The 12,876-nt window shown below is 37.0% G+C and overlaps 1 protein-coding gene across 3 annotated transcripts; it reads left to right on the forward strand.

Moving 5' to 3' along the window:
- The first annotated feature begins 5,864 nt into the window (after window positions 1-5,864).
- On the forward strand, window positions 5,865-11,577 carry LOC149541334 (proline-rich receptor-like protein kinase PERK3). 3 transcript variants are annotated; one of them, XM_089796044.1, is made up of 6 exons: window positions 5,865-6,626; window positions 8,154-8,405; window positions 8,497-8,654; window positions 10,275-10,354; window positions 10,478-10,598; window positions 10,869-11,513. In XM_089796044.1, exons 1-6 carry the CDS (start codon window positions 6,332-6,334, stop codon window positions 11,229-11,231), a joined length of 1,269 nt encoding a protein of 422 aa, XP_089652170.1. In that variant the 5' UTR covers window positions 5,865-6,331; the 3' UTR covers window positions 11,232-11,513. The 3 variants fall into 3 exon arrangements, with proteins under 3 accessions (XP_089652170.1, XP_089652172.1, XP_089652171.1); XM_089796046.1 differs by having other exon boundaries at window positions 6,185-6,626; window positions 10,478-10,602; window positions 10,869-11,011; XM_089796045.1 differs by having other exon boundaries at window positions 6,317-6,626; window positions 10,478-10,589; window positions 10,869-11,577.
- Window positions 11,578-12,876: the final 1,299 nt, after the last annotated feature.

The following is a 12,876-nucleotide window of genomic DNA, read 5'->3' on the forward strand; positions in this document are numbered from 1 at the left end:
TGACAAACCTCTGAGCACTATCTTCTTACCATTTGCCTCAAACCTCATTTCCATTTTCTCAAGGTTAAATGTAAACTCTACCAAAGATGTGATCCAGTTCATCCCAAGCACCATATGCTGATCACCAATGTTGACCATAAAGAAATCTCCTGTCATGTCATAATCTCCCAAATGAAGCTGCAAATTGGAGATTTTCTTGGTACATTCAATTTTGAAGCCATCGGCAACCATCACCTTAAATCCCCTATGCTCCTCTATATGTAGCCCTCTGCATGTCACAAACTTCTCATCAATGAAGTTATGTGTCACCCCTGTATCAATGAGTGCCACAACTCTCTGTCCATCCAAGGTTCCCCTAACTCTGAAAGTGACGGCCTCCTGTATACTTGACAACTGAGCTATAGTGCTATCACCGCGTGCTTCCTCCTATGAAGAACTATCATCATCTCCATCTGATTCGGATGACTGCTCTGAATCTCCATCTACTGACTCTTCGGCTAAAAAGTACTCCATCTGCTTAGCTTTTTCTTTCAATGGACACTTATGTGACAAATCCCAAGGCTCCCTACAATGAAAAAAAAGCTTCTTCTTCCTGAGATCATTAAGTGTCTCATTGTCCAACCTCTTACTTTCCTCCTTAGTTGGCTGAACCTCTTTATGAAAAGGTTTCCTGTCCTTATCTTTCCTTGAAGGGAAACTCTTTGCCTGGAATTTATTTTTTGAAGATGAAGAGGAATCCATGTCATGAGCTTTCTTAATGGCTTCCTGCAAAGTGGGAGGGTTGAGAGCTTTAATCCACCCTCTCAACGGATCAGCTAACCCATCCATAAATAGAACTAGTATCCTCCGTTCAGATACATCTGTTACTAACACTGCAAGTTTCTAAAACTCTGAAATGTATGTTTCCAATGATCCCCACTGTTTAAGTTGAGCTAACTCCTTGAAATGGAGTTCTGGATCCTTCCTATCAAAACATTCAATCAGCCTCTCTGTAAACTCCACATATGAGGTAATGTGTGCATGTCCCATAGTGACCATACCATGATGCCACCACTCGTGTGCTAACCCATCCAGATGAATTTTTGCATACTTAATAGCTTCTTCCTCAGGCATAGGGTTCAATTGAAAGTATGTGTCAAGCTTTTGAACCCAAGCTCTTGCTGTAGACTTTCTTGAGCCATCATAATATGGTAACTGAAGTCTCCCTACTTTCTTCCGTAGCTCATAGCTCTGGTTCCTGTCATGTCCACGTGGCATATGTTTCATCCGCACATCCATATACTCCCTAAAGGTAATTGCAGCAGTAAAATCTGGCCCTCTGGCTTCCCAATCTCTCCTCAACTGGTCCTGTATATCAGTAATCTGGGGCTCTGGTACGAGCTGCTCTGGAGCTCTAGGAGGAAATGTAGGAATCATGGGCCTTGAACTCACTGTCCTAGCTCGCTGGGGTGCGTGACCAAAATTGTTCCCAACTTGTTCATCTCCATTATGTGTCCCATCCTGATCATTTCCATTCTGATTGTTACCATTTTGATTATTTCCTCCACCCATGTTAGCATTCAACCCCATTTGACGAGCCATCATCTGCATCATAAGATCCAATCTCTGATTCTGTTCCTGTGCCCTTTGTTTTGCTACTCGCTGACCCTGTACCAAGGTCTCTAATAACTGTAAGAATCTTTCCTCTCCAGGCTCTGGACCGGCATTCCTGCCTCCACCTAATCTTGTATTCCTGTCATCTCGGTCACCCATATTGCTGTCTTGATCAAAGAATACCTTTGCTGTGTCTGTATGACTGGATTCTATACCCCCCTGTACAGATGAACTAGACTGTTTGCTTTGCAGGTCTGAACTCCTACTTTGTCTTGCTCTGGTATTGCGGAAATTATAAGGCCCCTGTCGCATGCTCAAACATAAATGCTCTGATTTTAGTGTTTTGACATTTCATCAAACACTTTCCCCTCTATCCGCCAGTTCCAAATTTCCTATAAGACCTCCACAGGATGGCATGACTTATAGCTCTGATACCACTGTAATATCCTCCCCTGATTTGAACTTTGACTTGCAGAAATTTAACTTAAGGAATATTGTCAAAAACTTTGTATGCAAACTCATAAAGCTGATTTCCTCAATAAATTGCTTTCCAATGAGTAGATTTACGAACAACTATGAAGTGACATTAAAATGCATAATACACATCATAACATTTTCACAAACACTTGGCACACATTCAATAGTATATGAAAAATCTGGAAACTCTTTCAATCTGCTAATAAAGGGTGATTTTTAAATGTAGATGTGCACTTACAGCTGCCTTAAAGGCTGCAACAACTATTCAGACTTGTATTCAACAATTATTATGCAAAATATCAAAATTTGACAGAAGAAACTTGGAATTAGTGGCCGTAGTATTTTGCAAATGTAGTCGGCCAGCCCTCCAAACTTCTAATCAGCTGAAAAAACAAGTAAACTTGATACCAACATTGTTCACGCTGTACTGTAGCAAAATACTGTTCATGCCGACTGTAGCAAAATTTTTGTTCATGCAGCACTATAGCAATAACTAACTTCAGATCTGCACCTCAAACCCTTGTAAACTTCTTTATGCAAACGCCCCAAATGAAACCTAGCATGTTTCCTGAAGTGAAAACACCCTTGATCCTCCTGACTGTGTCTTCCAACAGCGAAGAGAATGCTAGCAAAGAGGGATTCCATCCTCCAAGCCCGATAATCAGATATCCAGCAACATAACATTAATCTTCATCCAAGCATACAAAAAAAAAGCTCTTCCATTTCTTTTATAGTGTTCTCACAAGAGCTCAATCCTTTGTTTTCTCAATGTGGGATAAAACATAACTCCCTTTATGTACCTTATGTCTCCAATGTGTTATAAAAATAAATGGAACTCTTTTAATTTAAATATTTCCCACAAACTATAGTCTATGCATTAATAAAGTTAAACATTTAAATTTAACTTTATAAAATGGCTTTATCAATGCATAACAAATCTTATCAATGATAAATAAGTCTTCTTGTTGACTTTAAACAATTACCATCGACATACCACTGTGACTGAATGTCCGGCCATGTCCAAGATGACTTACTATAAATAGTAAGTATGCCCAAAGTTGCCTCAGAACCCCTCAGAAAGACCTACAACTAAAACTGTCTAGGCCAAATGGCCTCTAAGCCCCTTTAATGTCTTAGTTAGCCTACGGGACTGTGGGGAAATAGGCTAACGACAACATCATGCTATGAATGCTAGAAAGGGGACATTACAACATTATTAGTGAAGCTACAGTGCCATCAGCATCTGGAAAGGACCAGCCAAACCTTCCTAAACCTTTGGCCTCTTGTAAGAATTAAAATTTTGCAAACAGCCAACTCAGTATAGGAATCTCACAAAATTAAACCAGAATCTTGCAAATACATCACTCCCCAACAGAGAATGACAAATACAATCTTTGAAAGTTAGAAAGAATGTTATGCTAAAACCAAATACGCGCAAAAAGATAGGATGGAAGATAATTTTCCGCCAACACAAATGTAACAAACACAAGTGCAAGGTATTTCTGAGCACAAATACTCCAAAAAGAAGGTATGGTATCAAAGATCAAAACCCTAATCATAGAAAAGTTGAAGGTAAAGTCATTAGAGGAAAATGAAATTACGTGACTATTTTGCTCAAGAAAATTTATTTCCTTTCCAAATATGGTGTGAACACACACCGTTGAAAATACACAAAGATCTAAACTATTTTTCACCAAAAGCTTGTATTGAAAAACTCAGTACACGATGCATCTGCTAGAAAAGTGGAGCTACGAAAGTGGAGCCATATTCGACTGACCCGCAGGCCCTACTATTCATGCCCTATATTGAAAATGGGGCGCCAGGGCCTCCCCACAATTTTGAAAGGTTACAAGGTACCCCCCACAATTTATACAAGGAAAAGCCCTACCCTACATTAACAACAACAGCAATGCCTCCTGAACACCCACCTCTGAACGCCCACCACAACCTGGAAGGCGCTGCCCCTACTATTGTAAAGGGGACTTGGACAGAGGATAGCTTAGTCGGGGCGATACTGCTAGAATGTGGGTTCCAACCACGGAGAAGGTAACCGCCCATCCCATTATTTGAGTAGGCGAGTAGGCCATTCGCCCTCATACTGCGCTAACCGTGGCTAAAATGTCTGTGTGCATTTGGAATAAAGTAGTTCACCATACAACAGACTAGCATAGCTCAAAGCAGCTTGGCATAAAGCCGCTTCATACACGAAATAAACCCCATGCATCCAACATAACAGATGTCACAACGATTTTAGGGCACAATCGCAAACGCTAGGTCAGAAACTTCGGGATCAATATGTGTAAGCTACGCCCACATTTGATCAACACGTGGACATGTTAGGACCTAGAAAATATCGTAATCAGTATTACAGTGTTTATTTTTGAGTGAGATTTTTTAAAGAATAGGTGTTAGAATTAGCAGTATAGGTATAACAGTGATCAATTATAGGGGCATCGATAATTTTTTTGGGTTAATGGTGCCCAAATTTAAAGTAGGTTATATAAAATTTAGGTTGTAGCATGTAGTAAACTAGACATTGTGATAATAAATTCAAAATAGAAATGAACTAAATAGATAAGATTTTAAATAGGTATATATATATTATTGTATATTTTAATTAATTTCTAACATTATAATGTATTATTATTTGAACATAATTGTGTTCAATGTGATCAACAATTGGTCTATTTTTGTTTCATATAAGAATAAAATATAACTAAAATAAATGCTATTTAAAAATATTAGGACCTTTAATTATTTAATATGTTGCTTTCATAAAATGTATTTGTATATATTTTCATAAGAAATCATGTCTAAACAATCATTTATTAACAATTTTATTATTAAGCTTTGGTCAAATGTCTAAAAAGTTAATATTTGGACACTTCGAACTAAATAGATTATTTTGACAACTTGCGTGATGAGTGGCAGCTTCAAACCTTAGTTATAATTACTTAAGTGTCTATTTTATATTTGTTTAAAAAAACGGAAGTCTCACGACATTCCATGTGAGAGCTATGTATTGACAAAGTTAGCCCGCTCCACTACTGGTGCCTCTCCCCTAGATCAACATCATAACTTAAAGAGAGATCTAATATGATTGACAGTCTTCGTCATTAATGACAACACCTTTGACCTCAATGACAATGTTATGCCCAACAAAGAGAAGAGTGTCTAATACATATTCTATATTGCCAGCTTAATTGTTGTGTTAACCACCATAAAATTTGCACAAGTGATCCACATAGACGCCCTTCTAATAGTGGACTTTGACATCAATAAAGTCACACAATTTAAGTAATTACTAATTGGTTTTTCAACTTTAGAAAGGTACTATTGACTCACTAGATATTTTTTAATAGACTTTTAATTAGAATAATCCAATAAACAATTATAAATGATAATAGAACGTCAAAGAAAACATTTCCCTCCATTTCTTTAATTAAAAGTAACAATTTAAAAACCAACTTCGGAAATGTAGGTTTCTAAATCACCCCTTGAAAAATTTTACAACTTAAATAGATCCCACAATCTAATCCACATTAATTTGGGCAGGTCTGTTATAATACTTGGTTTCGCATGGAACGACAAAATTTTAAATTTCCTGGTCACTCGATAAACCGTTATTGCTTCGAAGTTTGCACATACCTGTCCTTTTCATATTCGTGAATTATGCAGAAGCTATGCCTGTAATAACGCCACACAGCCCGATATTTGATTTTCCCGTGAAAACGAAACACTCAATTCCCATTTCACCGCAAAATAACTACACCTGAACTAAATTCAAATTTCACAGTCAATGACAACTCCAACTTGAACCGACGGATTGATTAAATCAATAACTTGGTGCAAGCAATTAATTTAGGCGGGCAATTTACGTTGGTGATAGCGTAATAGTTTTCGTACAGATCTTTAACTCGATTCAAATTTCAGGCCGGGAGAGTCCCAATTAATGCTGGGACTTTATAATGTCGTCAAATCCATCTAAATGTAGTTATAAATTCTCTGTTCGTAAAATGATTAATCAGAGCTGATGTTTAGGTTGCTCTTTCTTGCAATTTGCTTTGAGAATTTTTGGCAACGATTCTACATATTTGTTAGAATTTCAATTTAGAAACAGTTTTTCACGGGTACAAAGGCTGCAGAGCAAGTGAATCCATCATCAAATCCGAAGAAGATACCCTAAAACAGAAAGCTGATCACACTACAGGTGGGATTGATTGTAATCAACCAAAAATTGAGTGGGTATTGTGAGAAGGCCATGAAAGTTGGCATTAAGAAGAGGTGGCAGAGAAGGAGATCATGTAAATCGACATTAATGGGGTTTCTAAGGGGAAGAAAATGGGCTGTCAAGAAGCTTGAGGGATGCAAGCCAGGAGATATAGAAGAGGCTGAGGATTTGTGCTGTCAGAGCTCCTCCCTTGGATTTAATTTGGGCGGCTCAGAGCGGAATTGGGGGTTGTTCAATGGAGAAGCTTGTGCCTTGCCCGCTTTGGAAGGATTGATCATATTCAAGTATGCTGAACTTAATGCTGCCACAAACAACTTCTCTGAGGGTACAATTCTATATTTTTCATAACCGGTTTGTTTTTGTTTTTGTAAAGTTTCTGTGATCCTCGTCTCGTCTCAAGTGTGGTCAAGAAGTCCTTACAGTGCGACATTTTTAACATGGGTCAATGAGCTTAACTCAAAAACTGTAAAGTTCAAGATTATTTTTCCCCAATTTTTATCCTTGTCAAATTTCATGGTGGATGAATTGGAATTTGAATTCAAACCCTGTGACAATAATATCACAATTTAACTTGTCGAAGAAAACATTTCCTGCTTATTAGTAACTTCATTTTCAAAAAAAAACTGTCAGAACCTAAGTTTCTGTATACCTGACGTAGGTAGATTGGTATGGTCCAGTTTATGATTCTTTTTTAATATAATCCTTAACCCTAATGTAGGTGGATTTGCAAGGTCAAGTTTACAGTGCATGCTTTATAATGGTTGATTGGTATTGAGATCTATAGTTTATGCTGTCCTTTCCCTGCCAATTTTTATGTGCAGTATGTATGTGTATTGCCAAAGTGAGTTTTCCCCCATGTTTCATGTGCTCGTTTAGGTGAGCTTGCAGAGACCAGTCAATTAGCCATGCTATACATACTCTTTATGGGGAGAATGGCAAGGAGTTAAATGCCCAATGTTTTAATTACACTTCATATCAGGTGGGTTTTGAAGTTCTGCGGTCCAATGGCGGGGATTCCTGAACTAACTAAATAGAGCAGGGGGCCTTAACAGAAAAAATGAAGTAAAGGATAATTAGAATTTTGTCTTTTTGAAAGAGAGGAACTTCTAGTTTTTAGTTTAGAATTTAGTATTTTGGTAGATTGACAATTTCTGATTTTAATAGTCGTAATTTTGGATTAGATTGCATGTGATTGACTTCATACAAATCAGAAACTACAGTTCAAAACTTCTAGTAGTATGCTTTTTAGGCTTTAGCATTCATGTTCAACTTCCTGGAAACAATCTTCTAATATAAACTCTGGTATGTTGTTGTATGGTCTAATTTGGTCTTGAGGATTTTAAATTGATCTCGCTTTGAATGGTTATGATGATGTTGCAGACAGGTGCAAGACATTAGTATACTATCTAGTTTCAAACTGGTGTACTAAATTGGCTGCCACCTTAAAAGTTATCGTCAATGTTAGCATACTAATGTCGCCATAACTTATACCCCACCACTATCTAAATGGCTATGTTGTCTTTATAGACAATGCAAGATTCAGTTTAGTTTGGAGATATAAATTGGTATCCTTGCTATGCTATGACCTTAAAATGTCACTCTAGAAATCAATCGTCTCCATAATACTCACTTTGATACGTCCTACAGAGCAATTTTACAAAATAAGATTTTTACAGGTATCTCTTCCAGTAGGTTTGTTGCCTTTTAGACATGGTGCATGATACCTTACTGACATTAATAAGTGTTCTAAATAAATAAACTTACATTAATACATCTTACATATTGAATTTGTCCTAATGGAGGTTAAAAGTTATCTTTCTCAGTGGTTGTTATGGTATCTTTCATTTTGCAGACAGGGTACTGGGAAGGGGAGCTCATAGTTGCGTGTATAGAGGCAGGCTGATGTTTGGAAAATTGATTGCTGTAAAGAGTTTGAATATGAATAACAAGGAGGCTTCCAAGGTATTCTGCAGAGAATTGCACATTGCCAGCAGTTTGAAAAATCGACATGTGGTTCCTCTCCTTGGTTTCTGCATTGATTCTCAGGGGCTTTTCTTGGTCTACAAATTCATCTCTGGAGGAGATCTACAATACCATCTTTATGGTACATCAACCATATTCACATTCTTTGAGATTATTTGCTCTTCATTATCAATAGGGTTTATATGCCTAGTAAACATTTTAGTAACATGCAGATAAGAAGGGGAACTCTCTATCCTGGTCTGCAAGGCTTCGAGTCGCCATAGGAATTGCCAAGGCCGTTCATTATATGCATCACGGTACCAAGACATGTGTGGTGCACAGGGATATCAAACCCTCCAATGTCCTTCTATCTTCTAGGAAAACAGCTAAGGTAATATAGAAACAGAACTGAATGTCATTGTTTGCCTTACACTTACAACAAATGCTACACAAAAGTAATGCATTTCACTTTTTAAGATATAGCGGCTTAGCCGTCATTTACACTGATTCTATATCTGTACCATAATATTTGTCCTACGTTTATATATATGTAACACCATCTTGATTTGAGTATACTTCATAAGCTATTCTCGTGGAAAAATTAGGTGATAAATAGAATGATCTAATATTGACAATCTTGTCCTCGCTCAAAGAGCATGTTGGAGTTCCTTTTTACGTTATTTGTACTAAATGTCAAATGCAATCATCTTGTCAGTGTAATAGATGAAGATTTTTGTTATTCTTAATACCCCCTTCCACCTAATGCCCTGTTTTTCTAATAACCACATCCACTGATTTCTCTGTTTTTCACTTCTCAGAAACGTTTGCCATAAATGTATATACGTATGTGTAACACCATCCTGAACTGAGCATGCTTCATAAGGTATTCTTGTGAAGTAATGGTTCTGTTTACGTAATCAATATAATGATCTAATATTGAAGCAATCTTGTCTTCTCTCTAAGTCAACGCTGGAGCTTCTCTTTCACCTTATTTTGTTCTAAATCTCAGATGCAATCATTTTTTCAGGCATGATGATGCAGGGCTCTGTTTTTCTAGTATCCTCTTCCACTGAATACCATCTTCGACTGAATTCTCTGTTTTCTAATACCATCATCCTCTGTTTTAACCAGACACGCATTGAATCTGTCAAGCTGCCTTCAGCCTACATTAGATAGTTTGCAGGAGTACTTGTATCTCCATTCTCAACCCGCAGATCTCAATTCAAGCAAATATTAAGAAAGATAGCCAATGTTATGTTTCAGATCACAAATTTGAAAAGACAGCTGAAAGGTATCAGAATTTCGGTTTGATTCATGACGGCAAAATTTTCATTTACAGTCTAAGACTGGGAACTTGAGTATCACTTGAGTAAAACTGAATAAGTCAAAACATTTATACAGCAGTAGATTTTTCGTGGCCCATTTTAGTGTGGTTTTTGAAGTTTTTGGAAAAAAAAATGCATAAACTTTTACATTAATACTTTAGATTGCATTCAGTGATCTACCTTTAAAATAACATTTACGAATATACCTAAATTATTTCGATGATAGATCACAGGATGTGAGCTGAAATTGATATATAAAAATTGTTATGCAGTACTTTCGCAGAAAGTCGAAAAGATATATTAAGATATTTTCTTTTCTTTTTAGCTACAGCATGGCTAAAGTAGTTTCTTGCTCTTTTTTTTTCCAGCGGCGTGGCTTAACTATATCTCATTCTTCAATCCATTCTTTGCTGACATCATTCTGCCATCAATGATCATAGTGCCAAGTTGCCAACCTTTGTTTTGAATTGCAAAGATTGTTTGACATGTTAGCTTGTTTACATGTTGCGAATTGATATAATGCTGCTTCTAATACTGTTTTGTTGTTTCTTCTAAAACGTAAACACTAAGGTTGTTGAACTTTCATTCCTAGCTATATAGAATATGATAAGGTTTCAATATATCTTAATTCTGATTTTTTTAAAAATTACCTAAGAACTAAATGTTTGTAATATACTGTGGTGCAGTTGTGTGACTTTGGGCTGGCAACCAAAACGCTGGGACCTTCAGTGCCCTTCTTCTGCAATACAGTATCCGGAACATTTGGGTAAAACTAAATTTTTTAACAAATGCCATTATTTTTAGTTCAATATTTCAGTGCCCCTTTTGAAATGTGAATAGGTCATTCAATTTAAATCAGTTACTTCAATCAATATGTTGTACAATACAGGTATCTAGCTCCAGAATATTTTGAGTTTGGGAAGATCTCCGAGAAAACTGACATCTATGCTTTTGGGGTGGTCTTACTGGAGTTGCTTACAGGGCAGAAGATAACATTCTCCGTAGGCTTTGTTAGTTCAGTTTTGCAACTTTTTAAATTTTTCTTGTATAGTACATTGAGATGCAATATGGCTGTAAAATGTCAACATTCTCTTTTACATTCTCACGGACCTGCATTGGTCATTTGTGAACATGTTATGAAATTTCTTTCGTTTCTTTGATAGTCTCATATTGCTGACATTATATGTAGACCCAAATACATATGGCTGTTATTTACCTTTCATTTTTTCATTGCAACTCAAAATTAAGAAAAGACTTGAAGGGAATTTTTTGTGTAACAGGCAAAGTCTTTTAATAATAATGTGGAGATGGAAAAAGAAAAGTTGATAGATCTTCCGCTGAAATCATGTGACAATTGTAAGAAGAAGAAGAATAACAAGGAGGTGGAAAGATTGATGCGAGCTGCAGCAGTTTGCCTTCACCCGGTGGAGTCACGAAGGCTGTGCATGAGTGAAATTCTTAGGATTCTTCAAGGTCAGGAAGACTCCAAACTCCTCCAACATGCCCAACTTGCAATGCTCAACTTTGATGCAGAATATGTTCGTAGGAAAGAGAAGGAGACACTCATGGACCATCTCAAACTGGCTGTGGTTGGAATGAATCTAGATGGAGAGAGCAAAATGAATGATAATGGATGGAGATGAGAAAATACCCAAGAATAGATTTGCCTGTTAACAGTAGCTCTTGTTGTAGGGGAACCTACGTCTTTTTGCAGATAGATTTGCAAGCCCTATTTTACTTGGACATGTCCATGAGGTAGAAACCTATGAGGAAACAACTAAATGTTAACATTGTAAACTAGAAAGGTCCTCCTGTTCTCAAAAGGGGATCAAATACACTAAATTGTGATGTAAAAAATCAATTCAAATTTTTTGAAGGCAGATCGAATATGTAAGTTTAAAAATTATTCCAAAGTTTGGTTCAAAGGATTGATCAAATAGAAGGGAATCGACAACATGTCAAATATTCCCTAAATCATAGTTTTCTAAATTCTTTTTAGTAGCAACAGAAATGCTACAATAGACAGTCTGTAGTTGAGAATGAGAAATGTTTATAACATAGATGATTCCATAGCAAGCAATAAGTAGATTCTTTGTAGCCAGTATTTTGTACCCATGGAATAGGATGAGTACGAGGCACTAGTGGATAAGAGTAAGCAATGCAAATTGGTGTGTAAAAGCTTCAAACATGAGATTCTTCATGAAGGAAGACGATTATTGGGAATCTAGTTGAAACAACTTACTAAAATTTGGAAGTGCTAAAATAGGTTGTTCTATAAAAGTGTAAGAATTTGCCTTAGGGCGAAATTCACCCAAGAACTAAGAACTCGAATACAAGCACAACTGTAGACCAGAAGGAGACTATGATCAAAATGACGATATATTCATTCAATATGTGTTCAAAGTACACTAGGAGTGCTTGTATATAAAGTTCTTTGAGATACATCTAAAATGCCTCGGAATTAGCTACATGATAAGTCATACAACCAGACACATGTCCACCAGATATGGGTTATCCTCCATTAAGCACGGAAGTAAGTGCAATCATGAGAGGATAAGCCTACAAAGGTGTAACACGCAAATTAGTGTTGTAGACTACATGTGTTAAAAAGGGAGTGTGAATAATTGTGTTGTCTACATGACAACTCATTGAATGATGCAAACTCTAGTGTTGTAGACACCATGTGCTGAAATAGAGTTGCGTACTTCTATGTTGTCAACATGACAACTCGAAAAGGTGCGCAAACTCCTAAGTGTCTCACAAAATAAAATAATAAAATAATGCATTAACCTAATTAAACTTAAATGTAAATAGTAAATATGTATTTACACCAACACCCCCCCTTAAGTGCAACTTAGGGGAATGCCCTTAAGCTTATGAAACTAGGATGAAGATGCAAAATGGGTCTCGACTACTAGGCCATGTTAGGTATCCATGTACATAATGAAATGCAATCTCTCATAAAGTGGAGAAAGAGGGAAAACCTCATGGGAAAAACCCTCCCCCAAAAAGAGAGAGGAAAAGGGATGCATGGATGGATGGAGTAATCAAGACCCCCCCCCCATTACGACATACATCCAGTATATACAAAAGTGAAGAATGAGAAGACAAAGAACCTTATAAGAGGAAAAAGTCCCCCCTCCCATAAGAAAGAAGAGGTCACCCCCCCAAATGAAGAATGCCTTTAAGTGAAAGCCGCTCCAAGGAAGAAGTTGGTCCAAGAGTGCAGGATGATGTTCCTCCCCTTTGGAAGAAAGAATGGCAAAGGTACAATCATGAAGATGTATG

Source organism: Cupressus sempervirens, chromosome 8, assembly GCF_028749045.1.
Source record: "Cupressus sempervirens isolate cs-2001-9-10 chromosome 8, ASM2874904v1, whole genome shotgun sequence".
NCBI lineage: Eukaryota > Viridiplantae > Streptophyta > Pinopsida > Cupressales > Cupressaceae > Cupressus > Cupressus sempervirens.